Here is a 26,865-nt window from a genome sequence, read left to right on the forward strand (position 1 = left end):
TTTTGATGTGGTGGGAAAAGACAAACTATTGTGTGTTAAGAAAATTCAAGTGTGTGTGTGTGTTTTAAGATTTTACTTATTTATTTGGCAGCGAGGGGGAGCGCCAGCAGGGGCACAACAGGCAGAGGGGGCAGGGAAGCAGGCTCCCCAGAGCTCGGAGCCAGAGGTCGGAGGTCGGAGGTCGGGCCCCACCCCAGCGCCTCAGGGCATGGCCCGGGTCCCAGGCAGACGCTTAACCTACTGAGCCACCTCGGCGCCCCTCAAGTGTGTGTATTTAACTTCAAACATATTTTGAAAAATGACAGTAAAAGGGTTAAAGGTCACTTTCTGGTTAGGGCAGGGGTCCCATTTCTGGTGGCCACTGGTGGGGCCTATTTCAATATATCCAGGCCTGAAACATTTACTGAGCGTCCAGGCCTCAGAAACTTAAGCTTGTGTATTAACTTAAAAATTCTGTTGACTGAATAATTCTTCAGCTGAAAAATGTTCTTGTTGATTATGGATATAGAAATATGTTTATTATAATGTTTCTTACTGGGACGCCCGGGTGGCTTAGTGGTTGATAGCCCGCCTTCAGCCCAGGGTGTGACCCCGGTCCCGGGATCAAGTCCCCTGTCGGGTTCCCAGCATGGAGCCTGCTTCTCCCTCTGCCTGTGTCTCATGAATAAATAAATAACATCTTAAAAAAAAGTGTTTCTTACTGATCTTCAACTCTCAGAGGTGCTAATCATTCTGTGTTTAATTCCCTCCCCTGCCCTTGCCTTTGCCCCAGGGAGCACTAGATGGTAAGGGCTGTCCCTCGAAGGGCAGTCCTTGGGGTTTCATCATAGCCTCCTGGCTCGAACAGGTAATTTTTCTCTCTTTCTTAGGAAAGAAACGTAGACTGTTCCTGATGCCTACAGCCCAGGAATCTGAACATATTCTCAATGACACAATTTTTAATTTTAAGAATGTATAAAAAAAAAAAGCACAGAAAGCTTGTCACCCAACTCCTTTGTTTTTCCAGCTCTATTCCCAAGAGCAAGACCAGGACACACCAGTGAGAGGTCAGAGGGTTGAAGCACAGGTCGGAGTAACCCCTCGTCTACCCCTTCGGGCCTGGGGTGATAACGGCCCCCCGGATTGCCAGTCCTTGCTGTGCTTCAGCAGCCACCACTAGCTCCACAGATGTCCCTGTGGGCATCTCTGTGCATCGCCTCTTCATGAAACACCTTCAGCTAAACCCTAAGACTTGGCCTTCCTGCCCGCAGCCCTGATAGATACAGTCTATTTATTTATTCCAAATTTATTCCAAACAGATACCAAGCAAACTTTCATGTTTATTAATATAGGTTACATATATATTTTAAAAAGAGATAACATAAAAACAATGACATAATATAAGTACAGACTGATAACAGAGTAATGATAGTCATATTAGGTCAGAGGTATTTTAACATTTCAGATTGAATAAACAAATCTCCACTGAGTTGGGTAAGATACAGTAACTAAATTAATAAAATCAATGCTAAAAAAATAAAGTCAATGCTAGCTTCTACTTACATTATGTTATTCTATTTAATTATTCCATGGCATTTGGAAATTGTTTGCTCTTTTAAATAGGTTAAACATCTGCCTTGCAACTTTTCATTTTTGTTTAAAAGGCCAACACTGCTTCATTAGGAAAAGATTACATATTTCAACTTAATTTTTAAATTATTTTCTGTACTTAATACTAATCATGGGGTTAAAAAATGCCTTTAAAATCATCTCACTAACTCTTAAAAAAAGTGAATGGAAAATGTAGAATAATTTTCCTATATTTCAAAGTCTGTTTCATTTTCTTCTGCTCTGTCTCATCAAAATGGCATCATTGATTATTCTACAAAAATCTGATTAAATTTATTGAAAGCATTTATAAATAAATCATGTCCAATTAATGCAGACCAGAGGACTTTTTTTTTTTTCCCAGAGGACTTGTTTTTAAGAATATGCTTCCTGTGTTGTGTTATGTTTTCATCTCAAGTTAGAACCACAGGAAATAATAATCCAAATGTTCAGTGTTCTTCAACTGACAATCTTTGCTTGTATGAAACGTGTACGGTGACATCTAGCTAAAACAACTCTACAGAAGGACATGTTTTATTTATTATACACATACCACACTCTGTATTGGTCTAATTTGTTTTCCTTGTGGGCAGGTCTCCGTTTTACCCAACTCTATATGCCCAGCACCCATCATTGCGCCCGGAGCACAGAACGTGTGTTCATGTTGGCTCTGTGAGTGTTTCCATCTGAGAGTGGTCCTGGTGGGATAACTGCTGGAAGCAAAGGTGCCTTCTTTCTCTGCTCTTAAAATGGGCAGGAAAGTCGTTTATATTCATTATCTCCTGGGATAGCACAACCTACTTTGCCAATTTATAATACACAAGACAGTTCACAGCCACCCCTGGAGGGAACGTCAGGAGGAGAGCGCAGCTGTGGTGGTCCCAGTGCTGAACTCTGGCAGGCTCAGCTGGGGGGTTCCTGGCCAGCCCATGCCTGAAACGGCCCTGCTTTGCATCTACTGCGTGGAGACCTCCACCTGGGGGCAGATTACTTCGAAAGCCAACCTAAGGCCACTTGTGGACCTACGCTCATTCTTGGTTTACATACACAGAGTGCAAAATATCAAACATGCCAACCCATATCATTTGTTTTCATAATTTAAAGAATTCAAACCTTGATATGTTTAAAATGAAGAACAGTAGAACTTCCTCTACACACAGATAGTACTACTAAGTCTTATCCCTTAATAAGTTAAACTTTGCTGTCGAGCAATTGCAAGATACACTTTTTTGCAAAAGCTCCGTAAGTCCGAACCATAGGGTCCCTCCCTATAGATGAACATCTTCAGATGTTCTGGGCTAAACTCCAGCAACCTAAATATCTCTTTCCTTATCTCTGGTGGAAAAAAGAGAGGGTTTCAAGTGTCTATTCTATACTGCATTACAAATGATGTAAGTATGTGTGCACACACCTATCCACATCCACGCATATGTATGTAGTAAGTCTCCTAAATGCATGAGAAGAGGACATTCCGTTATTATCGTGGCACTGGCGATACTCTCTCGCAATGACACTGTTTTCTATTCTTGTTATCTTTTCCAGTAACTAACAAATACACACGATTAACGGCTCTCACGAGAAAGAAGCATGTGAATCATATATTTGTTGTTTTTGATCGTAAATACCTTTTTGGCAGGGACTGATACAATCCTCAGGCTGCTCACTATTTTAACGTTTTCTTTTTAACTCACCAACAGTCCCCTTTCCTAAGTTAAAAGCTTTTTGTATATGCTGTTATTCAGGTTACTAGAGCAGGTGTCCATCTTACTTGCCATCAGCTGACCACTGCTGTTGTAACTGCTGGGATCGGAACCCTCCTTGCAGCATAAGATGCCGTAGAGGTGCTTCTGGCACTCGGAAGAAGCATAGTAGTAAATCAAGGGATCGAGGCAACAGCTTATGCTGCTGACACAGACACACAGGAGGTAGGCAAAGTAGGCAGCCTCTGTCACGGAATCTTGAGAGAGGAATGAGTAATGCAGAATCAGGAGGACATTTGTGGGTCCGAAGCAAATGATGAAAATGCAGAAGACAGCGAGGGACAAGAACAAAGCCCGGGATTTCTTGCTCCGGTTGGCAACCGTGGAGGAGCTCAGACACCGGATGATGGACACGTAACAGATGGTGGAAATGATCAGGGGCACAAAAAAGAAGACAGCAGAGAAGGATGAGAAGTAATACGCATAATAGCCTTCGAGCAGGGTTTCATTGAGCACGTCATGGCAGGTGGTTATGTTGAGCCCCGGCACCTGGGTGGTCTGCTCCTTGAGGAGCAGAGGCACCACCCCCGCGATGGCCATGGCCCAGATGGCCAGACAAGTGAAGGACGCCCTTCCCAGGGTACGCCAGGAGAGGGACTGGATGGGGTACACAACGGCCAAGAACCGGTCAACGCTGATGACCGTCATGAGCATGATGGAGGCGTACATGTTACAGTAGAAGGCGGCGGTGACAAAGCGACACAGTTCAGAACCAAATTTCCAATCACTGCCAGAAAAGTAATAGCTGATCTTGAAGGGGAGCACTGACGCGAAGAGCACATCTGCCGCAGCCAGATGTAACATGTACACCACAGCGGGCTTCTTGATCTTCATCTTCCAGATAAACACGAGGATGGCCATGATATTCAGAGGAAGGCTTACTGCAAACACACCAGTGTAGACAGAGGGGATAAAGAGTGTCAGCCAGGAGCTGGTCAGATATCCCGAGGCATCCTCCGAGATAGACACAGGGGGCAGTTTTTGAAGAGGACGGCTTTTATTGATGGAGCTTAATCTGACTTCAGGAAACTCGCTTTCATTTTTCTCCTCATCATCCTCCAGTGGGAATGGTTCAAATCCATCATTGGTATTCTTGAGAAAAAATGACCGGGGATCCACAGTAGCATTGGTTGCTTTTGATACTTAAAAAAAAAAAAAAAAAAAAAAAAAAGAACGAACAATTATAAAGGCAAAAAGACAAACAGAATATATTTTACTTTTATTTTTTGTGCTCTTACTAGGAGAGTGGGTAGGTAAAGAGCAAGTAATGCATAAATGGACTGCAGACCTTACCAGGGAATTGGCTAACTCAAAATACTGTACAGCATTTTTTTGCTGGCACAAACACTTAAAACCCTGCTCCTCAGAAGGACAGAGGCAAATGCACCCTGAAGACATCAGGAAAGGCTCAGTGCCTGACATAAAGGGAAAAAAAAGCAGTGACTTCGTTTCCATACTAGCCACCATCTCTAAACAAATCCCTCCCAGGCTCTAGACTTTGCTTTCCTTCATAGGCTTTCACGTGTACATTTTCACCATTTAGTTTGCAGACATCCCTAGAAACCCACTGTTCCTGATGCAAACATCTGACAGAAACGGGAGGACTTCTTAGGTTTTGGGGCTTGAGGCAAATTCAGAGAAAGACCAAAGGCTCTAATTTCCATGGCCACCGTCCATGTGACAGTAGTTTTCCTGTACTACCTTTAGTTTGTTTACACAGTAGGATGTCCCAAATCTCTCATCACATTTGGACCCAGCAACAGCTCCTCGGGTTATCCCCTAATACAACTGCAAGGTGCACACCACTCTAGTCATCTTCCTGTCTCCTTCCTGAGCAGGTCCATGGATAGCAGATGTTCCAGGCCGGTGGCCTTCCTTAGCTCAGTTCCAGGATGCTACACGCACCAAGGCAGATGCCAGGCCAATGAGGCTTTCCTGAGTGTCAACCAGAAGTCAGAATAAAGGCTCAGTTGCAAACTTCCTCCTTTTATCATCCTCTTCCACCAAAAGCATCCATTTAAAATGTTCATCAGAGAAAGGCAACACTTAGCTGCTGTAACTCAACCAGCTTTTCCTTCTGAGGAGCTTTTGCTAAAGTTCTGCGATTGAGGAAAGTTGGGCAAAGAGCTGGCAGGTCCTGCGAAGCTGAGGACCAGGGAGAGGAAGCACAGAAGGGTGAAGCCTCCGTCACCGGGAGCGTCTACCACAAGCTCTGGACATGCAGGTCACTTAGAAGTGACATCAGAGGATTTAAAATCTGGCTAGAAATTGCTCAAGTACAGTGGATTTTCAAACCTTTGGTCTTACTTTTCATTGGTGGACCCTTTGTGCAAACAAAAGTTTACACAGAGAGGAATAATGCCGTAAAAGACAGAGATCTAGTTCTGGAATGGCTCTGTAGGGTCACTGGAACCAATCACCCCTTAGATAGAAATGAAAAACCCTTAACTCTTTTCCTCCTCCAAATCAATGACCTGAAGGCACTCAAGTTCCTAAGGTGCTGCTGGGTAGAGGAGAAATGAATATTGAAAGAAAGGATGGCACCTGGTGACATTCTCGTTTTCTTGACTTTCATAGTTAGCTTGAGAGAAGGCCAAAGCCACAAAGGATGACTAAAACTAGATAGAAAGCCCACAGTTTCCGGCCTGAAGAACCAGAGGGTAGAGTTCAGGGCAACCGTAGTCACTGGAAAGTGAGGAGAGGAATAAAGTTAGAGAAGGGAGCCAGCTCTAAATTCCAATGTGAATTTGCCCCAGGCTCTGACTGACTCTGGAACCATGCACCGCTAAGGGACAACCCAAAGCAGCTCTGCTAAAGACAGAAGAAGCAAAGTGATATTTTGCTCAAGATGGTGACTGTGCAGTTTGAGTCCAACCAAATTAATTGCCTGCTAAAGCTAAAAACCAAAATCTTTTGGAGAAATAAAACAAAATCCTGAGTCTTTACAGTATGGCAATGTCCGAGGTACAATCTCAAATCATTTGATACCCAAAGAAACACAAATTAGAAAACAAACTGAGGGGTGCTGGAGGGGAGGGGAGTGGGGGAATGGGGTAACTGGGTGATGGTCATTAAGGAGGGCAGGTGATGTGATGAGCACTGGGTGTTATATAACTCATAAATTGTTGAATACTACATCTGAGACTAATGATGTACTATATGTTGGCTAACTGAATTTCTTTTTTCTTTTTCTTTTTGGCTAATTGAATTTAAATAATAATAATAATAATAATAATGCCGGAAAATTATGACTTAGTCTCAAGAAAAAAATGATAAGCAGTGGAAACCAATCTTAAGATGGCCCAGATATTGGATTTAGCAAATAAGGATTTTAAAGGATGTGTTGCAATGAAGTAAAGGGAAATATCTATTGAAATGGGAAAAAAAAAAAAAACTATCAGCAAAGAAACCAACCAATGGAAATTCTAGAACTAGAAAGTAACATACAATAAAATGGCATCTATTTCCAAAATAAGGAGCAAAGCTAGAGTCGAACAGGACCTGGTGGTGAAAGGTGGAAATGAGACTCTCTTAGCAAGGTCATGGCTGGGCCCCTGAAGGTGAAGGGGTGGCCTGGCAGGAGATCTGTCACAGGGAAGGCCAAGTGTCTCCAGTGATGAGCTTCTGAGAAAACAGATAGGTCTAGATTGTTCCTCAAGGGTAAGAAACCATTACTATTAATCTCTAAATCTCCAGTGCCCTGCACATGGTAAGAGTTCCTTAAATTGTCTTTTATTACTTTATTTTATTTTATTTTGTTTTGTTTTATTTTATTTTATTTTTTTATTACTTTTTTAAAAAATATTATATTTATTTGAGAGAGAGAAAGAGAGAGAGCGAGCACCAGCGATGGTGGGGGCAGGGAATAGGGAGAAGCAGACTCCCTGCTGAGCTGGGAACCCTACACGGGGCTCGATCCCAGGACCCTGAGATCATGACCTGCGCCAAAGGCAGACACCCAACCAACTGAGCCACCCAGGTGCCCTGTAAGCTGGCTTTTAGTCACAGATTTGCATTCTAACATTGGCTCTGCCAGAAGTCACTTAACGCCCTGGAACTCCGTCTCAGAATCCTTGAAGTGGGATTCCAACACCTGTCTGACCTACAAATCTGGCATCCAGGTGGATCCCTTGTGAAGTAGGGCATGTGCTTCCTTTGTAAACTCTACAAATTAATCAATGGAGGAAATGAATATTATTCTTCTCCTTTCACTTCAGTGCAACTTGCTTTTAGATTCAATTATTTGCTTACTCTCATTTATTTTAAATTAAAATGGAATCTGTGCTCCTCCTTCCCTCCTGTTCAGCAATGTTTAGTTTTTCAGTATGATGAGGAACACGAACAGGTTGCAAAGTAGAGAGCCCAGCACTCCAGAGCTGTATATCCAATTTCAAATTGACAGCCATTTCCAGAAGGATACCTTTCTTCCTTTGTGATGCGTCTTACTCTGAGTGCATCCTGACCCATTGGCATGGAGGCCCCTGTGGGATGGGGGGCTGTCTCCCGGGCCATAATGAGTGTGTGGGGAGCTGAAAGAAAAGAATGAATGGGTTCTGGCATTTTAATACCACAAAGGTCAGTGTCCTATAAATGCTGACCCAGGAGAACCTGAAGGTCACACAGTTTTCCTCTGCAGTTTGTACCCTGGCTAGATGAAGGACTTCTGTCACTGGTGGAGGGAAAGGGGTATACACACAGGTGTGCCGAAACAGGTAGGAATCCAGGCATTACCTGGAGGAACGATACAGTTTGAAAACTACTCAACACTCATACCTAAGCCTCTTAGATACTATCACTTCGTTTGAAAATAAAACTGTCAATGGATTTTACTCTCCATTTAGTACTTTGGTATTAAGTATTTGTCTTAAAAAATGTCTTCCTGGGGCACCTGGGTGGTGCAGTGATGGAGCGTCTGCCTTCAGCTCGCATCATGATCCTGGGGTCCTGCGAGCGAGTCCCATATCCGGCTCCCTGGAGGGAGCCTGCTTCTCCCTCTGCCTCTGTCTCTGTGTCTCTCATGAACAGATAAATAAAATATTTTTTAAAAATGTCTTCCCTGGCTAGGCCTTTTTAGACAGCACAGTGTTTATAACAGAAACATTATACCCACCGAAACAGGAAATTTTATAGGATGCAACCCAGGAAGAATGCATAATTCCTCGATTAAATATCATTACCTTAGGTAATGATATCATTACCTTGCTCCTATAGGTTTGATATTTTGGCTTTTACGGAATTAAAAAATGTCAGCCAAAAAATTAAAAAAACAAAATTTAACTATCTACCAGGATCAAAGAAATAAACAAAACCAATTCCAAGTAACCAGACATACCCCCTTAGGCTGCCATTCAAGTTTAAGTATATCCCATTTCCTCCCATCCTGGCACAGCTCACAGGTCAAGGAGAAAGAGCTGTCACCGAGCCAAAAGCTCAAAAGCTCTTGTAATTCATCAGCGGTTTTGTTGTTAAGCTATGGTTTCACATACAAAAAAAAAAAAAAAAGCAGCTCAGGTCCTAATATCAGTTCTCATGCTTCTTGCAAAGTTTCTCTCAAGTTAGGTTTCTCTTAAATGGTTCTAGAGTAGTTTTGTGATCCAGTATAGCACACAGCTAAATGCTTCAAGATGGACTCTCTAACTGGAGAATTTTAAAAATTAGAAAGTCAGGCAATGCTTTTCCTATCTTTGATGAGATCTGGCCTGGAAGCTGAGTGGTGACTAGATGCGTTATCAAAATCTCATGCGATCCTGGGATTTATTTCATGCCAGTCCTCCGAGGCACCAGCCTTGGTTCTGACTCAGGGCTCTCCCCTACAAGGCTTACAAATTAAAGCAGAAGACCCAGGACCTTGCCCACATTCCCACACAGAGCAGAACAGCTGTTCCCTGCACTTATCCACAAGTGAATCAACACTACAGGCTACAGAGAAATAAGGAAGAGGATGATGGAAAATTAGTAGAAACCTATGAATTCCATCAAATGGAAAACAGCAGTATTATTGCAATATTCCACCGTCTCAAAAGCAAATGCACACCATTTTCTAATGCAAAGAACCAGTGTTTCCAGAAAGAAATGGCAGGTTCCAGATCCAGGGTAGGAAACCTGTAAGATGAGCTTTGAACATCTTTAAAGAATATTGGGGTCGGGTCAGAAAGACTCCGGAGTCAATCTGAAAGGTGTCCCAATGCCAAGGTGCAACAATTGATCACCAAAATAATGACAAAAGTGAATTAAAAAATTTGAAACCTGCCACATATCTTAAGATCCATGAATTCATAATGATACTGAAAGGAAAATGATGCATTTCTGATCACCTTTGGAGGAGATTAGGGGGCCTGGTATGAAAACTGGTATATAAAAGCAAGATTGAAACATTTATCCTGCCTTTTCTGTATAAAATATATTTCAGGGAAATAGAACAGTCAGCGGCAGAAAGTTCTTCTTTATAAAATAATTCCAGCTCATAAACACAGAAACAATAACAGATTTAGGAAAGCATCATTTGGAAGCTCTTGGCTAAATAATGGACTGAGTCTGATCCCCAGTGGTCACTAAAACCACTAGGTGAAGAGGGATGGAAAATTTCATAACAGCTGGAGCAAGTGGACAATGCCTGAGTCCACTGAGTAAGCAATCTTAAGTTTACAAAAAACGGAGACAATCCTGAGATGCATCAGGAAGTACATGGCACCACTACTGACTCGGTCTTGCAAAAAACCAAACCTACATGTGAACAGGCCTCCAGATGTACCTACCATGTGACCAAAAACACAAGGACAGATGGGCATGCTACAGGCCTTAAGTGAACATCCCTAGTGACGCAGCTGGCCAGATCCGGTGTGTGGGGGGAGTCTCTACAGCAAATGACCCAGTTCCTGTGAGAAATAAACAGCCATGAGAAAGGAGGAGACAGGAAACAGTAACAGATGAAAAGAAATGTCAGAGACATACCAACCAGATGTAATGGTTGGTTTAACAAGGATCCTGATTTTAATAAAACAATTGTAAAAAGGCATTTATGAGACAGCAAAATTTGAATGCTGACTGAACAGAGTGCCCAATGTTAAGAAATTGGTATTCATATTTTAGGTGAGACAATGGTATTATAGTTATTTATTTAAAAAACATTTTACTCATTCATTTGACAGAGAGAGAGCGCGTGCGCACACAAGCAGGGAGAGTGGCAGAGGCAGCCTCTATAGTTATATATTTAAAAAAGAGTTCTTGGGGCACTTGGGTGACGCAGTCAGTTAAATGTCCAACCTCGGCTTGGGTCATGATCTTAGGGTCCTGGGATGGAGCTCTGTGTAGGGCTTTACACTGAGTGGGGAATCTGCTTGTTCCTCTCCCTCTGCTCCTACCCCTAACTCATGCTCTCAATCTCTCTCTCTTTTTTTTAAGATTTTATTTATTTATTCACAGAGAGAGAGAGGCAGAGAGTCAGGCAGAAGGAGAAGCAGGCTCCATGCAGGGAGCCCGATGTGGGACTCGATCGTGGGACTGCAGGATCACACCCTGGGCCAAAGGCAGGCGCTTAACCACTAAGCCACCCAGGTGTCCCTCATGCTCTCTCTCAAATAAATAAAATCTTAAAAAAAAAAGAGTTCTTATCTCTGAGGATATATACCAATGTGTTTATGGATGAAATGATACATATGTCTGGGATTTGCCTTAAAATTGTCCATTTGGGAGTGAAGAAAACTGACGTATAGATAAAACAAGATATGGGGAGTAATTATACAGTTCACTTTTATGTATGTTTGAAAATTTTCATAATACAAGGTAAAAAAAACCCAAATACTATATGCACATTTACTTGCTACTAAAAACTAAGGACAAAGGTTTTTGCTTTTGTTTTTCTATTGTCTCAGACTTGATAGGAAAAAAGTTTTTCAGTGTTTGTATGAACAGTTTTCGCTTCTTTGTTTTTGTTTGTTTGTTTTTTGGGAGAGAGAGAGAAAGATATAGCCAGCAGGAAGAGGAGCAGAGAGGGAGAAAGAGAGAACCTCATGCAGCTCCAGGCTCAATGCAGAGCCAGACTCAAGGCTTGATCTCAAGCCCTGAGATTGTGACCTGAGCCAAAATCAAGAGTCGGTCGCTTAACCGACTGAGCCACCCAGGTGCTCCGTGAATACAGTTTTACATTTAATAAATTCATGTGATACCAGCTCCTCAAAGCCTTTTCTGGAATATGGAGGAATTGTTATGAAAAAACACTTAACGTTTGTTGAACACCTACTATGTGCTACGTACTTCATACCATACTTCTTGTAACTCTAATGTTTCTTTTCTTTTCTTCTTTTTTTTTTTTTTTTTTAAGATTTTATTTATTTATTCATGACAGGCAGAGAGAGGCAGAGAGACAGGCAGAGGGAGAAGCAGGCTCCTCGCAGGGAGCCCGATGCAGGACTCCATCCGACGTGTGGGTAGGAAGGACGCTAGCGGGCCACGCGGGAGCTATCCTGACCCCCGGCTTTTCCCAGTCTTGCAGCCTGTTTTGCACCAGAAGTCACAGGCCCTGAGCTCCGCGTCCTGGGGCTGTTGCTCTCGGAAACAAAAAGCTAAAATGAAAACTAGTTCACTCTAAAGGATGTTAATAATGATCAGCAATTCCTCCCAGTACCAAGCTGTCTCTGTCCCTAACCCCGCCCGCGTCCTACGTGGTCTGTAAATCTGAACTCAAACAAAGAAGATCCTGGTTGTGAGAGAAACTATTGCAAACGGCACTTCCTGGAAGGCAAGCTCTTCTTGTAAAGCGAAAAGGCGGCGTCAATTCCGCTAACGTGGGACAGCTTGCTGCATCTGCTACACTAGGTTTTCAGTGATGGTAGAGACTTGATAGGGTTATGACATCAACTTACAGGGTTTAACAAGCTTTTTTATTTTTTAAAAGATTTTATTTGTTCATGAGACACACACACACACACACACACACACACAGAGACAGAGAGGCAGAGGCACAGGCAGAGGGAGAAGCAGGCTCCATGCTGGGAGCCCGACATGGGACTTGATCCCAGGACTCCAGGACCACGTCCCTGGCTGAAGGCAGATGCTCAACGGCTGAGCCAGCCAGGCGTCCCATAACAAGCTTTTTAAAAAAAGAGAGTGGTGTAGAAAATACTGGCACGCACAGCACATGGTTGTACTCTTGTTTCAGATCTACAGGTACACAACTGCCCATGTATATTTATTGCAAACACACATGTCACAATGTAAAGTATACATCTTACAGTTTTCTCTGTTGGTTAGCAAAAAAAAGGAAATACTGGAAAATACTGACAATACTATAATACCTGACTTTTAATTCACTATGGACTTGAAATAGATGATGTAATGTCCTTTCTTGAGTTAAATAAATTTCTTTCACATGCAAATTACAGGTTGTTCCTGTTATTTCAAAGGGTAGATTATTTTTTTATAAATTTATTTTTTATTGGTGTTCAATTTGCCAACATATAGAATAACACCCAGTGCTCATCCCATCAAGTGCCCCCCTCAGTGCTCATCACCCAGTCACCCCCACCCCCCACCCACCTCCCCTTGGGTAGATTGTTTTGAACATAAAAAGTGCCTAAAGGACTGTAAGTCCTCCTCCATGACAGAACTTCATTGGATGCCCTGGGACGAGGAGGAAGGCTGTGACTTCAGGGCTTTCTGCAAACCCCACACAAGGTCAGCGCAGAAGAGTGTTTGGAGGAAGTGGAAGCTCCTACCCAGAAAAAACAATCTGAGCGTAGAGAGAGAGCTCTTGCCCTGACAGTTTCAGGCTCAGGCAAGAGAGGGCAAAAGGCGGAATGAAAGAAATCTCAAACCAGAAAAAGAGATGGAAAACTCTGAATGTTGAAACTGTGGAGCCCCCCAGTAATCAGCACTAGGTAAAAAATAAGCCAATGCTGTGGTTCAATAATGACTCTTCCAGAGTGTTTTTTGAAGCATTCATAGCACAGGGGGCGGCCCGGCCCACACTCCTGAAAACTCTGAAAGAGGAGTCCTCAAGCGCCCAAGGGCACGTCTCATACGCAGCCAGGTGCCTGCGGCATGCAGAGGAGGTAACCTCACACAGGTCAACAAAGCAAATCTGTGGTTGTCAGAGACTGGGGGTCAAGTGCTTAAGGGGTACAGGGCTTGTTTTGGGGTGATGGAAATATTTTGGAATTAGACAGAGGTGGTGATTACACAATATTGTAAGTGCATCAAACTGTACACTTTACGATGGTTCATTTAATACTATGTAAGTTTTACACCATCTTAAAAATATAGGAAAGGAAGGAGTTCTGAGGGAAAAGAGGGATGTGTGTCGCAACAGAGGAGAGGAGGGGACTCCCCTGTCCTGTGGAACTCCACCCAGCCCAACCCCCCCCAGTTCCAGTGTGTGAGGGTGCCAAGGACAGAGGTGAATGCCTGAGGGAGGGGAAGGGGTAGAAAGCGCAGGGGGACAGACAGGCCAGAAGCCTTTTGGAAGAGGAGCAACTTCAGAGCTGCTGAGAAAGTGCAAGTTAGGGTTCTAGCACACAGATCCACTCAGAATGAAGGGCAGAGAGATGCTGAATTAGAAAGAGAGAGGGGAGGAAAGGCATGCAGCAGAGAGGACATGAGGTATTCCTAAGAAAGGGCCCCCTTGCCTCAAAACACTCTCTCACACAAAGGAAGGGCAGACCAATTTAAGGAGGAACCTACTATCTTCATTTGTCCTACAGAAGTAAAGTCAAAGGCACCAGGGAATGAAAAAAATGAAAGAATGAGGGAGGGAGAGAGAAGAAATTCATTCAGATAGATACCAGAGTAGAGATGTACTTCTTGCTGGGTCATAAGCAATTTGGCTTTGGGCTTTATACAGGTTTCTGGTCTGCTTAGGGCCCAATCATTGTCCTGTTTTGTGTCTTTTGTTTAGCCTTAGGACCACAGTCTCAGTAATAGCCAATTAATTAGCATATTCATGAGGAGGGATCCATTTATAGCCTGCCTTATCATGTGTTTGCAAAAGTAAATGGCAGGGTACAACCCAAGCATCAATGTTCACTGATCACCTCCATGTGCTAGGCCTGGGCTACAGATCAATGGGGTGCAGACTTTGCCCTCTAGGGGTTCTGGGGAGCATGGGAGAGTTACTCTTCTCTACTGCTGGGGGTCTGGATGGTTTCCTCTCTATCGAGGTGGATAGAGAAACCCTGTAATAAGGAAAGACAGGCCTATGGTCAAACAGGAGTTCCACTTCTTGCCAGACTTGTGACTTAACCATTTGAGACTGTTTACTTACGTGTAAAATGGGGATACCACATACTCAAAAGATTGTTGAGAGGAATAAACAAGACAGTATATATAAAATACTTAAAAAGGATGCTGATGTAGTAGGTGCTTGATATAGAGTGGCTGGGATTTTATTTATTTATTCATGAGAGACAGAGAGAGGGGCAGAGACACGGGCAGAGGGAGAATCAGGCTCCATGCGGGAAGCCTGATGCGGGACTTGATCCCGGGACCCCAGGATCCCAACCTGAGCCGAAGGCCAATGCTCAACCACTGAGCCACCCAGGTGTCCTAGAGTGGCTGTTTTTAATTAAATGTGAACATGTGGAGCGTAAGGGAGGGCATTTTGGCCAGAGGGCATGGCAGGGGGCAGAGGCCAGAGAAAGCCTAGCTCCCGGGAGGAGGGACTGGACGGTAGGGCTGGGTGGAACATGGGTAATCTCACAGGTTACATAACAGAGGCGGCTGCGTAGAGGCTTGGGACCCATCCTGCAAGGGGAGGGGCACCTCCTTCTATGCTGAGTAAATGGGCTTGAGCCTGTGGGCAGCCGTGCAGCACGTGGCTTCTCCCAGCCAATCCCCTCTGCCACAGTATCAGCGATTCTTGAACCCTTCCATCCTTCATGCAGATCCTTATAAAACTGATAAGCGTCACCTCTTGGATGCTGGCCCTCTTTGATCTCACTTAAATTACCCAAGAGAAAGGGAAGTAAATTGGGTAATGAACTTACGAATTTCTCAATAAACATTTGTGGAGCAGACCCTGGTTCTAGACTTCCTGGGCATAAATGGAAGCCTATAATCTTGGCCGGGGAGATGAGATACCCACATAGTGACAGTGCAGCAAATGCCAAAACGAGCGGGTACAAAAGTCCCAAGAGCTTCAGGAAAGCTGAAACTGGTGGGCAGGGCCAGCCTGGAGAGCTTTCCAGGGCCTGGGGTCTTAGGCTTCCTCCCATCACGTAAAGCTGCTGAGGGCAGATACCCTTTAGAACTGCCAGTGGGCCGTGATAAGACAAAGCAGACCTATTTTTAGTTGATCTTATGAGTGATTTCAACTCTAGAGACACTTATTTCCTGCACACAGGGCCCCCTCCTCCATCTGGAGCTTTGCTATACTGTCTCTGAGTCCTGGTTTCAGGGGGATGCCCGCCAGCTTAGCAGTGTTTTCTGAGAGGGGGAGACTCTCAGGTGATCCGAGTGCAAATGCCTCCGGGCCTCCGGGCCCAGGGCCTGCCCCCGAAGAGGACTCAGCTCCTGAGTCCGGCTCTTTTTTTTTCTCTCACCCTCCTTTCTTCTTTCCCTCCCAAAGTGCTTCCAGAATCCAGTGTAGATAAGCTAGCCAATCTCTGTTCGGTTATCCGTCTACGCTAGCATGTCCAGCTTAGCGTGCCCCTTCTCAGTTCACAAGCAAGAAAGCTGAGCACAAACACTGTGGACTTCACTGTACTCCCCCACAGGCGCCAAGGTCTTGGGGGCCTTGAGGAAGGGTGACTTCAGGGGATCTGTGCCAGTATAAACTTATTCCTGACCTCACCATCCAAATCTCATACAACAATTTGTATTCTCAAGAGCTTGTCCCCAAATAAAAGTACAAAGTCACATCACAGAGCACATAACACCGTACAGTTCCCAGGACTCTGCAGGCGTCTTCAGACACCAGGAGACCGTGCGGATGTTCTCCGCAGCCCCCGGGGCTGCTGCAGAGCCGGCTCCTGCGTGGAGCTTGTGCTTTGCCCAAAACCACCAGAGCAGAACTCAGTCTGATGGAGAGAAAACTCTACCTTTGTCACCTCTTATTCTTAATGCAACTACTCTAGTTCCAGTGTGAAAACGGCGTAAAGGACACAATCTGTCACCAATAAGAAAAAGTACTATCACTATAAAGACATTGAAAAGTTTTTTCCCTTGGGTTCTGTTAAAAACCAGTTACCCGTTAAAAACAACTTTTTTTTTTTACCAGTTAAAAACAACTCCGTCCTGCTTTTTTTTGCGGGGATGGGGGGATTTGGAAAATACATGTACTTGGTCAGGTAGCCAGACACTTGGGAGACACGCAGTGGGTGGGACTCGTGTCGGGGGTGGGCAGCCCCCCTGGCAGCGGCCCGAAGGGCGGCAGTGAGACCCCAGGGCGCGAGGCGGCCGCCCCTGGGGACGCCCCCGGCCTCGGCGCGCTCGGGAGGCCGGGGCTGCTGCGGGCTCCCCGCCCGGCCTCCCCGCCCCCGGCTGCCGCCGCCGGTGCCCTTTGCTCTCCCCACGTGTAAAACGTGCAAGAAAAGCCATTTTCCAACAAAAGAAAACTTTATCGGGGGCGCCTCTCCGCTGTGTATCGAACGCGCCAGGAGCGGCGGAGCGGCGTGGGCCGCGGTCTCCCGGGGCGGTCCTGGCACGAGGGCCCGGAGGCGCAGGGCCGCGCGGCCGCGGAGCAAGGGCGCCCCGGACGGCAGCTCCCGCGGCCCAGGCAGGGCGCCCCCCGCCCCCCCCGCGGGGCCCGGCTCTCACCCGGCTGGCGGCCGCGGACGCGCGCGGACAGCAGGGGGCCGCACAGACCGAGTCCCGCGGCGACCAGCAGCAGCCTCCCCGGCCCCATTGTCCCGGCGCCGGCGCCCCTCGGCTCGGCTGCGCGCCCTCCCTGCGGCCGCGGGCTCCGACCGCCGCACACTGCGGGCCGCGGGGCGCTCCACGCGGGGCCGGGCACGCTCGGCGGGCGGCGGGCGGCGACTCTGCGGGCGGCCGGGCGGCGGCGGCTCCCCGAGGCCGCGGGCGGCGGGGCGGGGCGGGGCGGGGCGGGGCGCGGGGGCGGGGCGCGAGGAGCCCCGCCGCCGCCCCGCCCCCGCGCCCCGCCCCCTCCCGGCGCGCCCCCGCCCCCTCGCCCCTGCTCCACGCCCCCTGTCCCCCGTCTGCGCCCCCCGCCCCGCTCCCACCCGGCGCGCCCCCGCCCCCGCCCCCGCCCCCTCGCCCCTGCCGGGCGGGAGAATCCCAACGCGACCGTTTCCCTCCGGGCGCCCGTGGCCGGCGGAGCTCGGGGCCTCGGACGGGCTTCGGCGGCCGCTCGCGGCACCTCTGCGGCCCCGGGAGCACGGCCTCCGTGGCGGGGCTCCGCGCACCCAGGCGCCCCCGGCCCTTCCCGCCCGCCGCCCAGGCCGGGGGAGGCCAGCGGGAAGCTTCGAAGTGACTCGTGTTCTTTTCACTGTAGCGAGAGCGGACAGGCTGCGCCCTCCAGGGAGCAGGGCCGGGAGGAGGAGCCGCCCGAACGCGGAGGTCTCCGCTCGTCAGTGAAGCTTTGCCCCCGGGGGGCGCGCTGCTCCGCAGCGGGCGGAGATCCCGAGGGCGCCCCCCGGCCCCGCCCCTCCCGCGGCGGCCGCCCCCGCCCCGCCCCCCGCAGCACCTGCGCGGCCTTCGCGGCCCCTCCCACGGCGGCCGCCCTCGGCTCCCAGCCCGGACCGCCGTCCCCGGCCTCCCCCCTTCTCCCCACCCACCTCCCGCAGCACCTGCGCGGCCCCTCCCCCGCCCCTACCCTCGCTCCACGCACCCCTGCTCCCCGCCCTGGGCGCCCCTACCTCTGCTCCCCCCGCCCCCCCCGCGCGGCCCCTCCCTCCCCCCTCCCCTCGCTCCACGCACCCCTGCTCCCCGCCCTGGGCGCCCCCACCTCTGCTCCCCCCGCCCCCCCCGCAGCACCTGCGGGGCCCCTCCCTCGCCCCTACCCTCGCTCCACGCACCCCTGCTCCCACCCTCGGGCCCCCCACCTCTGCTCCCCCCGCCCCCCCGCAGCACCTGCGCGGCCCCGACCCCGCCCCTCGCTCCACGCCCCCCTGCTCCCCGCCTTCGGCACCCCCACCTCTGCTCCCCCCGCCCGCCCCCCGCAGCACCTGCGCGGCCCCTCCCCCTCCCCCGCCCCTCGCTCCACGCCCCCTCCCCCCCGCCCCTCGCTCCACGCCCCCTCCCCCCGCTCCCTCCCCCGCTCGCCCCCCGCAGCACCTGCGCGGCCCCTCCCCCTCCCCCGCCCCTCGCTCCACGCCCCTTCCCCCCCGCCCCTCGCTCCACGCCCCCTCCCCCCGCTCCCTCCCCCGCTCGCCCCCCGCAGCACCTGCGCGGCCTGCGCGGCCCCTCCTGCGGCGCCAGGGCTGCGGGGACTCGTAGGCGTCCCCCGAGGCCGGGGCCGTGGTCCGCGCTGGCCGAGCAGGGGCGGCGGGCGGGGGCCCCGAGCGGGAGGCGACCCCTCAACCGCCATTCCCGGGGAGTCCCCCGCAGCCCTTCCCGGCCTGGCGGCCTGCGGCGCCCCGGGGCCATGACCCGTAGGTGACAGTCGCAGGGCAGGTTCGGTTCCGGCTCCGCCACAGCAGAGCGCGCCTCCCGGCGGCCTGGGGCGCGGGGCCTCGTGGTGGAAGCTGCCCGGAGCATCCCTCGGGCCGGGCCCACGACGCTGCAGCCCTTCCTGCCCGCTTCCCCGACCGCAGCGCCCGAGAGCGGACGCGAACCCCGACAGCAGGCGTCGCCTCACTCCCTTGTACCTTTTCCTCGGTCCCAAAAATGCCATCGATTTTAAGACTCACTGAAATTCATATGCACAGAGCTGCTGCCGGACTGTGGCGGCCGTGGTCCTAAGACGTCTCCGATTCAGGATTGCTCAAACGTGAACAAAGACCAATTAGAATCAATGAAACAGTGTAGACTATGCGTGTAATCCTTAGGGCCGCCCGGGTGGCCCGCGGCTTAGTGCCTCCTCCGCCGGGCCTGATCCTGGGGTCCTGGGGTCGAGTCCCAGGTCTGGCTCCCCACAGGAGCCTACCTCTCCCTCGGCCTGTGTCTCTGCCTCTCTCTCTCTCTCTCTCTCTCTCTCCCTCTCTCTCTCTGTCTCATGAATAAATAAAACCTTAAAAAAATAATATATGTAGCAAAAAATTCAAACAATTCAAGGATGTTAAATGAAAAGTAAAAGTATCTTTGGCCTCCCCTTCCAAGAACCACTTATCCATCATGATTGAGATTAAAAGTTTCTGTCCATTAGGAATGGACAGAATTCGTATCCACATGCAAGTGTATATATACATCCTTAAAATATGAATGGAATAATACCATGAATACACTTTTAAGTTGTAACTATTTCAATGGTAGAAAATGTTTTCGACCATTTTACAAAATTCTTGTTTAAAAGGACGCTTTTTTTGCTTAGTTATTAGAACAGAATACACAGGGGGCTAGTGAAATGCATGCTTCATCCTTTGTGCATATTAGCTAGATTAAAGCATCCTGAAATACAAGGTTGGAGAGCGAACACAATGAAGGATTTCCTCCCCACTTTAGTGTTTTCTGTAGGTTACAGATTGCTCATTGAGCAGCCACCGAAAACCTACCTTCAGAAAGAGTGGTTTTAACTTTTATCACACACAATGCAGATTCCTGAACCTCATCCCAGACCTGTAAAATCCGAGTCTGCATTTTTAAAATGATTCTATTTATTTGCTTAAGAAAGAAAGAGAGAGAGAGCAGAGAAAGAGGGAGGAAGCGACTCCCTGCCGAGCAGGAAGCCTGATGTTGGGCTCCATCCCAGGACCCTGAGATCATGACCTGAACCGAAAGTGGCCACTTTACCAACTGAGCCACCCAGGTGCCCCAAGATTCTACATTTTTGACAAGCAGCCCCAGGTGATGGTGATATCTGAGGGCTCCCAGCCAAAGTTTAGAAAATGTTATTCTAACACCGTGAAGATGATGGGGCAGGAGTGAGTGGGAGGGACACATTTGAAAACTACTTTGAGAGGTAAGAACTGAACAGGATTTTAGGTACTTCGTGTGAACTTCTTTAAATTACACAACATTCCAAGCAAAGTACAGAGCCTAATATCACACCGATGGCGTGTTTTTTTTTTTTTAAAGATTTTATTTATTTATTCATGAGATACACAGAGAGAGAGAGAGAGATGCCCAGAGACACAGAGGGAGAAGCAGGCTCCCTGCAGGAAGCCTGACACAGGACTCGATCCCGGGACCCCAGGATCACGCCCTGGGCCACCCGGGCTGCCCTCGATGGCATTTTTGTACCCTTTTCTGATTTCAGTTTTTCCTACCCAGAAGAGTAACTTTCTTATTCATGTTTTTGTACTCTTACATTTCCAAAAATTAGTATTGCTTTGTATGTTCTAAAAATTTACAAGAGATTCATACTCTAGGAATACTTCCTAGTTTTCATTTTCCTAGGTTTACCTGATTGTACGTGGTATCTAATTTTTTTTAAACTCTTTATAGTAGACCTTTGTATGTATAAACAGCATTTTATTCTTCTAATGCTATTTGATCTGAAGCTTTGTCCAATTTATTTCACCTAACATATTTTTGCTTTTTGAATTTTCTTTTTAAAAGATTTTTATTTATTTATTTATTATTTTAAAAAGATTTTATTTATTTATCTAATAGAGAGGGAGAGCCAGAGAGCACAGGCAGGGGGAATGGTGGAGGGAGAGGGAGAAGAAGGCTCCTCGCTGAGCAGGGAGCCTGATACAGGGCTCCATCCCAGGATCCTGGGATCATGACCTGAGCCGAAGGCAGACGCTTCCCTGAGCCACCCAGGAGCCCTTGGATTTTTAATTTTTGAAAAGTAATCTCTACATCCAACATAGGGCTTGAACTCACAACCCTGAGATCGAGAGTGGCATGCTCTTCTGACTGAACCAGCCAGGTGCTGCTGCTTTGCTTTTTGTGATTAATCTGGCCAGAATTTGGAAAGGACTATTTTTCCAATGCCCATCTTTTTGTTTTGTTGCTTTTATTGTTTATTTTCATTAATATTGTTTCAATAATAATTATTCAATAATTTTTACATAGGCTTTTTATCACATCTTTCTTTGGATTTACTCTTATTCTCCTAACTTTCTGAACTGTGTAGTGTAATTTTCACTCTTCCCTCAGATGAACACTTGAACTGCATTTTGTAACTTTTGATATGTACATATATATAATTCAGCTGAAAATATTTTATCAATGTCACAAATCCTTCTTCAACCCATACATGATTGGAAGTTTTGACTGGCTTTGTGATTAATTTCTAATTTTATGTTACAGTCTGATGACAATGTTCTGTTTTCTGTTTTTTTCTGCATATTATACAAAATTCCCGTAATGTTTGTGTGCTCCTTAGAGCTTTTTTTTTTTTTTAAAAAAAGGTTTTATTTATTTATTCATGAGAGACACAGAAAGAGAGGCAGAGACACAGGCAGAGGGAGAAGCAGGCTCCATGCAGGGAGCCCGACGTGGACTCAATCCTGGGATCCCAGGATCCCACCCTGAGCTGAAGGCAGACACTCAACTGCTGAGCCACCCAGGGGCTCCTCCTTAGAGCTTTTGAAAAAGATAATTTGTTTGGTATCACCCATGCCAAAATCCCTTTGTTGACAGTTTTATTTATTTTTTATTTTTTATTTTTTTTTTGTTGACAGTTTTAGAGCAAGTGTGTGTAGGTTCCCCAGAGTAGAAACTCTGCGTAACTGGACATTCCCAGAGGTTACCTAACATGTCAATACTCCTCAGAAGTGAAATCTCAACAATTGCAGCATCATTCATAGTAGAATCATCCGATACTGACTTCCTGTTTTCATTTTCTGTGTTTGAACTTATCTGTCACCAAAGAGTATGAATCATTAGTTATCCTTTTATAGTATTTGAGGTATTTAATACTGTTTTAAAACAAATGTGACATCACAATGGTGAAAATTTTAATCCCAAGGAGTTATGAAAGTGGTTTCTTTTAAACCTGTTAGATGATCTACTGGCTGCTGGTATTTTGGTTACCACTCCTCTCTCTGAAGCCCTCCAAAGACAACGATATATTCCAAGAACTTACTTAGTAATTTCCTTTTGGAAGCTAATAGTGCTGATGGCAGGGCTCATTTGTCTTGTATGAACTAATATGAAATTGTATTCAAATTAGGTGTAAGATACTTCAGATTCTGTGTGGCTATCTCCACATTGGTTTTTGAATCAAATACATCCATAATCAAGATACAAGCTAATGAGTAGGAGACTCATCTCTGCCTTTTGTTGTTATAAAACTGCACTGGTATTTTGAGTTTAGAAATAAAATTAATCTTGGGGACACCTGGGTGGCATTGTTGGTTGAGCTTCAGACTTTTGGTTTTGGCCAAATTGTGATTTCATGGGTTTTGAGATTGAGCCCAGCACAGGCTCTGCTCTCAGAGGGGAGTCTGCTTGAGGTTCTCTCCCTCTGCCCTGCCCTCAGTTGCACATGCGTTCTCTTGCTGGCTCTTTCAAAAATAAATAAACCTTTAGGGCAGCCCGGGTGGCTCAGTGGTTTAGCGCCACCTTCGGCCCAGGGCGTGATCCTGGAGACCCGGGATCGAGTCCCGCATCGGGCTTCCTGTGTGGAGCCTGCTTCTCCCTCTGCCTGTGTCTCTGCCTGTCTCTCTCTCTGTGTCTCTCATGAATAAATATATAAAATCTTAAAAAAAATAAACCTTTAAAAAAAGATATAAAAGAAATAAAATTAATCTCTCAAAATAGATCAACAAATGTATTTCCACTAATTATACCATAGAGAGAATGGTAGACCATCCCTGTAGTTGGGGTGCTAGGAAAAGATCCTATTTAGTACTTGTCTCTGCCTCTCTCTCTCTCTCTCTGTGACTATCATAAATAAAAAAAAAAAAAAAAAAAAAAAAAAAAGACAGAAGGCATGGCCTGGACTCCTTTCCCTCTCCTGTGGCTGGGAATCGCTGATAAGGACAGGGCTAAATGGCCAGCGTGGGTCCTCGATAATCCCATGGGCCTGCTCACTCACCTTTGAACCGCCGAACTGGACAAAAACAAACTTCCCTCTTGTTCCAGCTACACGGTTTTGGATCTCTTGGTCACAGCAGCTGACTGCACTCTACCCACCACAGCTTCAGGCATGTTATTTCTTTTTCTGATAAGCCCCACCAAGAACCTTCTACCCACTAAAAGATTTAGATTTATTAAGACAACTAAAAAACCAAATTCATATAATTCAGTAACATTTATTTTACATAAAACAATTTTCAAAGGATACATTTAAAAACCATCTAGATACTGATTTTATTGCATTACAAAAAATTGAGAGGCACAATTTAGTATTCAAATAAACTGTGAGGGGTGGAGGCGGGGCTTAAGATCGCTACCGTGGTGTTCCTTAGTCACTTAAAGGCTCTGGGAACAAGAGTCTTTAATGAGGCAGTAGTGCACTTCATTTAGTAGGAATAAATCACATAAAATATATACTTTTATACAGAAAGTGTTATTGTATTACCACTTTCAATTACTTATAAAAACTTCATTTTGAATTGCACAAAAGTTCTTTAAAATTGGTAACTCCCAGAAGATAGGGCTTAGAACTAAGTATCTGTGTAAATAATTCATTAAAAATAATTAGGTTTCCATTTCTCCATAGATTAAAAAAAAATCTATGAAGAATTACATTATTCAAATGGGACATTTAAAATTTTTTTCATAGGAAAATAGGTTTACAGATTTGTCTCTAGGCAGCTAAATTTATCTTCTCCCTACTTTTTAAAACAGATCACACAATGTCCAAAGTTTTAAATCAGAATACCTATACCACAATATAATGTGGAGGTGTTTACATGAATTCATTGTTTTGTGTTACTCCACCATACTATCAGATTATCAAAAAGGCACATGGGTACATTCTTCAGAAGTTTTGGTCGTTTTTGTTTTGTTTTTGTTTTTTAAAAATCACACATTTCTAAGCAGTGATTTCAATCATGTTTAACAACAAAAATATTAAACAGATTCATTCCTTAATCCAGGTGATACAGATCCCATCAAGTTTCTGCGGGCACTTCACTTTCCATAGAACTTCTTGTTCAGCAGGTATATGAGAAGGTTCACATTCACTTTAACCTTATCAAACATTTTCATTACAGCTACTCCTTCATACTGCATCTGAAGTAAATCCTGAAATGAGGAAGATCATCATTAAATCTCACATTTGACATTTTGTACATTTCAAAAAAACATTCTAGAAGAATCTGTCAACAAAAATAAGATTCAGTTGACCTAACTACGGAGTGTGCACCAAAATCACCCAGTTAAAAACCACAGGTAGTTACAACCGAGATTGCTGGGTGTCACCCACTGGATGCTTTCACATGGTAGCCCTGGGGCAGGGCCCAAGAATCTGCATTTTAAGTTCCCATGTGATGATGGTATTGTGGTCTGACTGTCTCACTTGAGGATTACTTACCTCCAGTCCTGTCTCACACTTAGAGACCTGGCCATCTCGTCCTCTTTGGTAATTCATGGGATAATATAATTGTCTAAAGGCCAATGTATAGGCAGAAGTCTGGCTTTATTAGTTATTAGGTGCAGGGCTGGCTACTGGGTCATTTAAATTGTGCAAGGTAACATGAGCAGTGGGCCCTGCATTTAGTTTAATGCTCTGCTGATACCATCTTGAAATTCTTAATAATTCTGAATAAGGAACTGTATGTTTTCATTTTGTGTCAAGCCCTGCAAATTACATAGCTAGCCCTGGTGATATGTTAATGACTTGAAAAATCTGGGGCATGGTTAGCCACCTGTATGCAGCTAAGGAATGACAGTTCACAATCAATTATGTGTATAGAGGAAAGGCATGAATAGCTAATCCTACTGCATACTGACTGAATCCCTAACAAAGGAGCAAGTGAAGCTTGATATTTGCACCACTGTTCAAAGGAAGTCCCATGGGGTTCCTGAGACCTCTCTGAACAGGTGTCTCCCAGTCACTTAGAATTCATCTGTCCGGTTGATGTTGATTGGCCTCGGGTCATTTCCTTCTTGACATTTACATGAGATGTCTTTGCCACTTCTAGAGAAGAATGACTAACAAAGGCACATCACTTGGAGCACATTTTCTCTTCCCATATTTGTCTAAATGGTACATAGGGTAATTCAAGCTTTTCAGTTAAATTGTTAGATGGATACATTTAGTGACAAAATAAGGTAGAAAACAATACTGTGTACTTATGTATACTTTTCATAATTACGCATTATCTTTCATTTTCTCTCTGGACTCTAATTGACTCCATTATCTCAATGGCCTTATTCTATTCATTTAGTTCTAATTTTTCTTTTTAAGCCACAAGGAATGCTAAATAGAAAAGTAGGGACTGGCATCTGCTTCTAGGAAGGGGAAGTCATTTCAGGGCTCTGGGGCACAGGCTCAGCAGGCAGTGAGGCTAGAACTTGTCCCTGATGGTGGCTCATCAAGATGGTTTGTGTAGATCCATACAGAATATCTGGGAACCATTTTACAAGTAATTTGGGACCCACATAAATAGGTGTTATTTCCATTTAAAAATCTCTTTAATGAAAAAGGAAAACCCAAATACTTCATTTAAGCACTTCTAGCTAAGGATTAAGAAGAGGTTGGGAGTAGATAAACGTTTCATTTTCTGTGGTTGTGGTGGTTTTTGGACACACAAACTGGATGTGTCAGTTTCTGTTCAAGTATATTTGGTTTAAATGTGGTTCTTCTGGGAAAAAGGCAATAATTCAGACTGCAGACACCATTTTTCTACTTATAGATAACTATTTTGCACAATGTCTTTCATTCCTAGCATCCTAAGCATTTAACAGATATTTTTAAAAAGGATTTATTCATTTTAGAAGGAAAGAGAGAGGGAGAGAGTGCACGTGCAAACAGGCAGAGGGGAGAGAACTTTTTAAAAAGATTTTATTTCTTTATTGACAGAGAGGGAGCAAGCATAAGCAGAGTGAGGAGCAGAGGGAGAAGCAGACTCCTCCCTGAGTAGGGAGCCCGACATGGGGTTCAATCCCAGGACCCCGGAATCATGACCTGAGCCAAAGGTAGATGCTTACCTGACTGAGTCACCCAGGCACCCAGGGATTTTTTTAAAGATTTCATTTATGTATTTATTTGAGAGAGAGAGACAGAGAGAGAGACAGAGAGAGAGACAGAGAGAGAGAGCGTGTACAAGTGGGCAGGAGGGAGAGAGAATCCGAAGCATACTCAGCACTGAGCACAGAGCTCTATACCACGACCCGTGAGATTAGGACCTGAGACCAAACCAAGAGTTGGCCACTCAACAGACTGAGCTACCCAGGTGCCCCCTATGCATTTAACAGATTTAATACATTAATGTTAAAATGATTCTAAGAAGGGGAGAGAAGGAGAAATGGGGTCAGGAAAGTTCCAATCCTGCGCATATGTAGTCTTAGAAAGAAATTCAAGTTTCTAATAAAAGGAAACTTTCTGGGGATCCCTGGGTGGCGCAGA

The 26,865-nt window shown here is 46.1% G+C and overlaps 2 protein-coding genes across 4 annotated transcripts in view; both read right to left on the reverse strand.

The window, feature by feature from the left end:
* Nucleotides 1–1,299: 1,299 nt before the first annotated feature.
* Nucleotides 1,300–19,299, reverse strand: F2R (coagulation factor II thrombin receptor). Of its 2 annotated transcripts, none has more exons than XM_077867621.1 (2): nucleotides 19,148–19,299; nucleotides 1,300–4,489 (listed from the first exon to the last, which is right to left on the reverse strand). In XM_077867621.1, exons 1-2 carry the CDS (start codon nucleotides 19,155–19,157, stop codon nucleotides 3,294–3,296), a joined length of 1,206 nt encoding a protein of 401 aa, XP_077723747.1. In that variant the 5' UTR covers nucleotides 19,158–19,299; the 3' UTR covers nucleotides 1,300–3,293. The 2 variants fall into 2 exon arrangements, with proteins under 2 accessions (XP_077723747.1, XP_077723742.1); XM_077867616.1 differs by lacking the exon at nucleotides 19,148–19,299 and adding an exon at nucleotides 17,097–17,253.
* Nucleotides 19,300–23,582: 4,283 nt separating this feature from the next.
* The window catches only part of IQGAP2 (IQ motif containing GTPase activating protein 2), a 288,130-nt gene continuing 284,847 nt past the window's right edge, over nucleotides 23,583–26,865 (reverse strand). For both annotated transcript variants that reach the window (XM_077867634.1, XM_077867629.1), the window contains one exon: nucleotides 23,583–24,539. In XM_077867634.1, coding sequence (XP_077723760.1) covers nucleotides 24,426–24,539 — 114 coding nt within the window. In that variant the 3' untranslated portion in view covers nucleotides 23,583–24,425. The remainder of the gene's footprint in view (nucleotides 24,540–26,865) is intronic.

Source organism: Canis aureus, chromosome 2, assembly GCF_053574225.1.
Source record: "Canis aureus isolate CA01 chromosome 2, VMU_Caureus_v.1.0, whole genome shotgun sequence".
Lineage (NCBI taxonomy): Eukaryota > Metazoa > Chordata > Mammalia > Carnivora > Canidae > Canis > Canis aureus.

Coding starts and splice junctions, on each gene's coding strand:
- F2R (XM_077867616.1), bottom strand. CDS start 17,184: ATGGGGCCGGGGAGGCTGCTGCTGGTCGCCGCGGGACTCGGTCTGTGC. Junction 4,490..17,096: donor CGTCCGCGGCCGCCAGCCGG/GTGAGAGCCGGG, acceptor TTTTTTTTTAAG/TATCAAAAGCAACCAATGCT.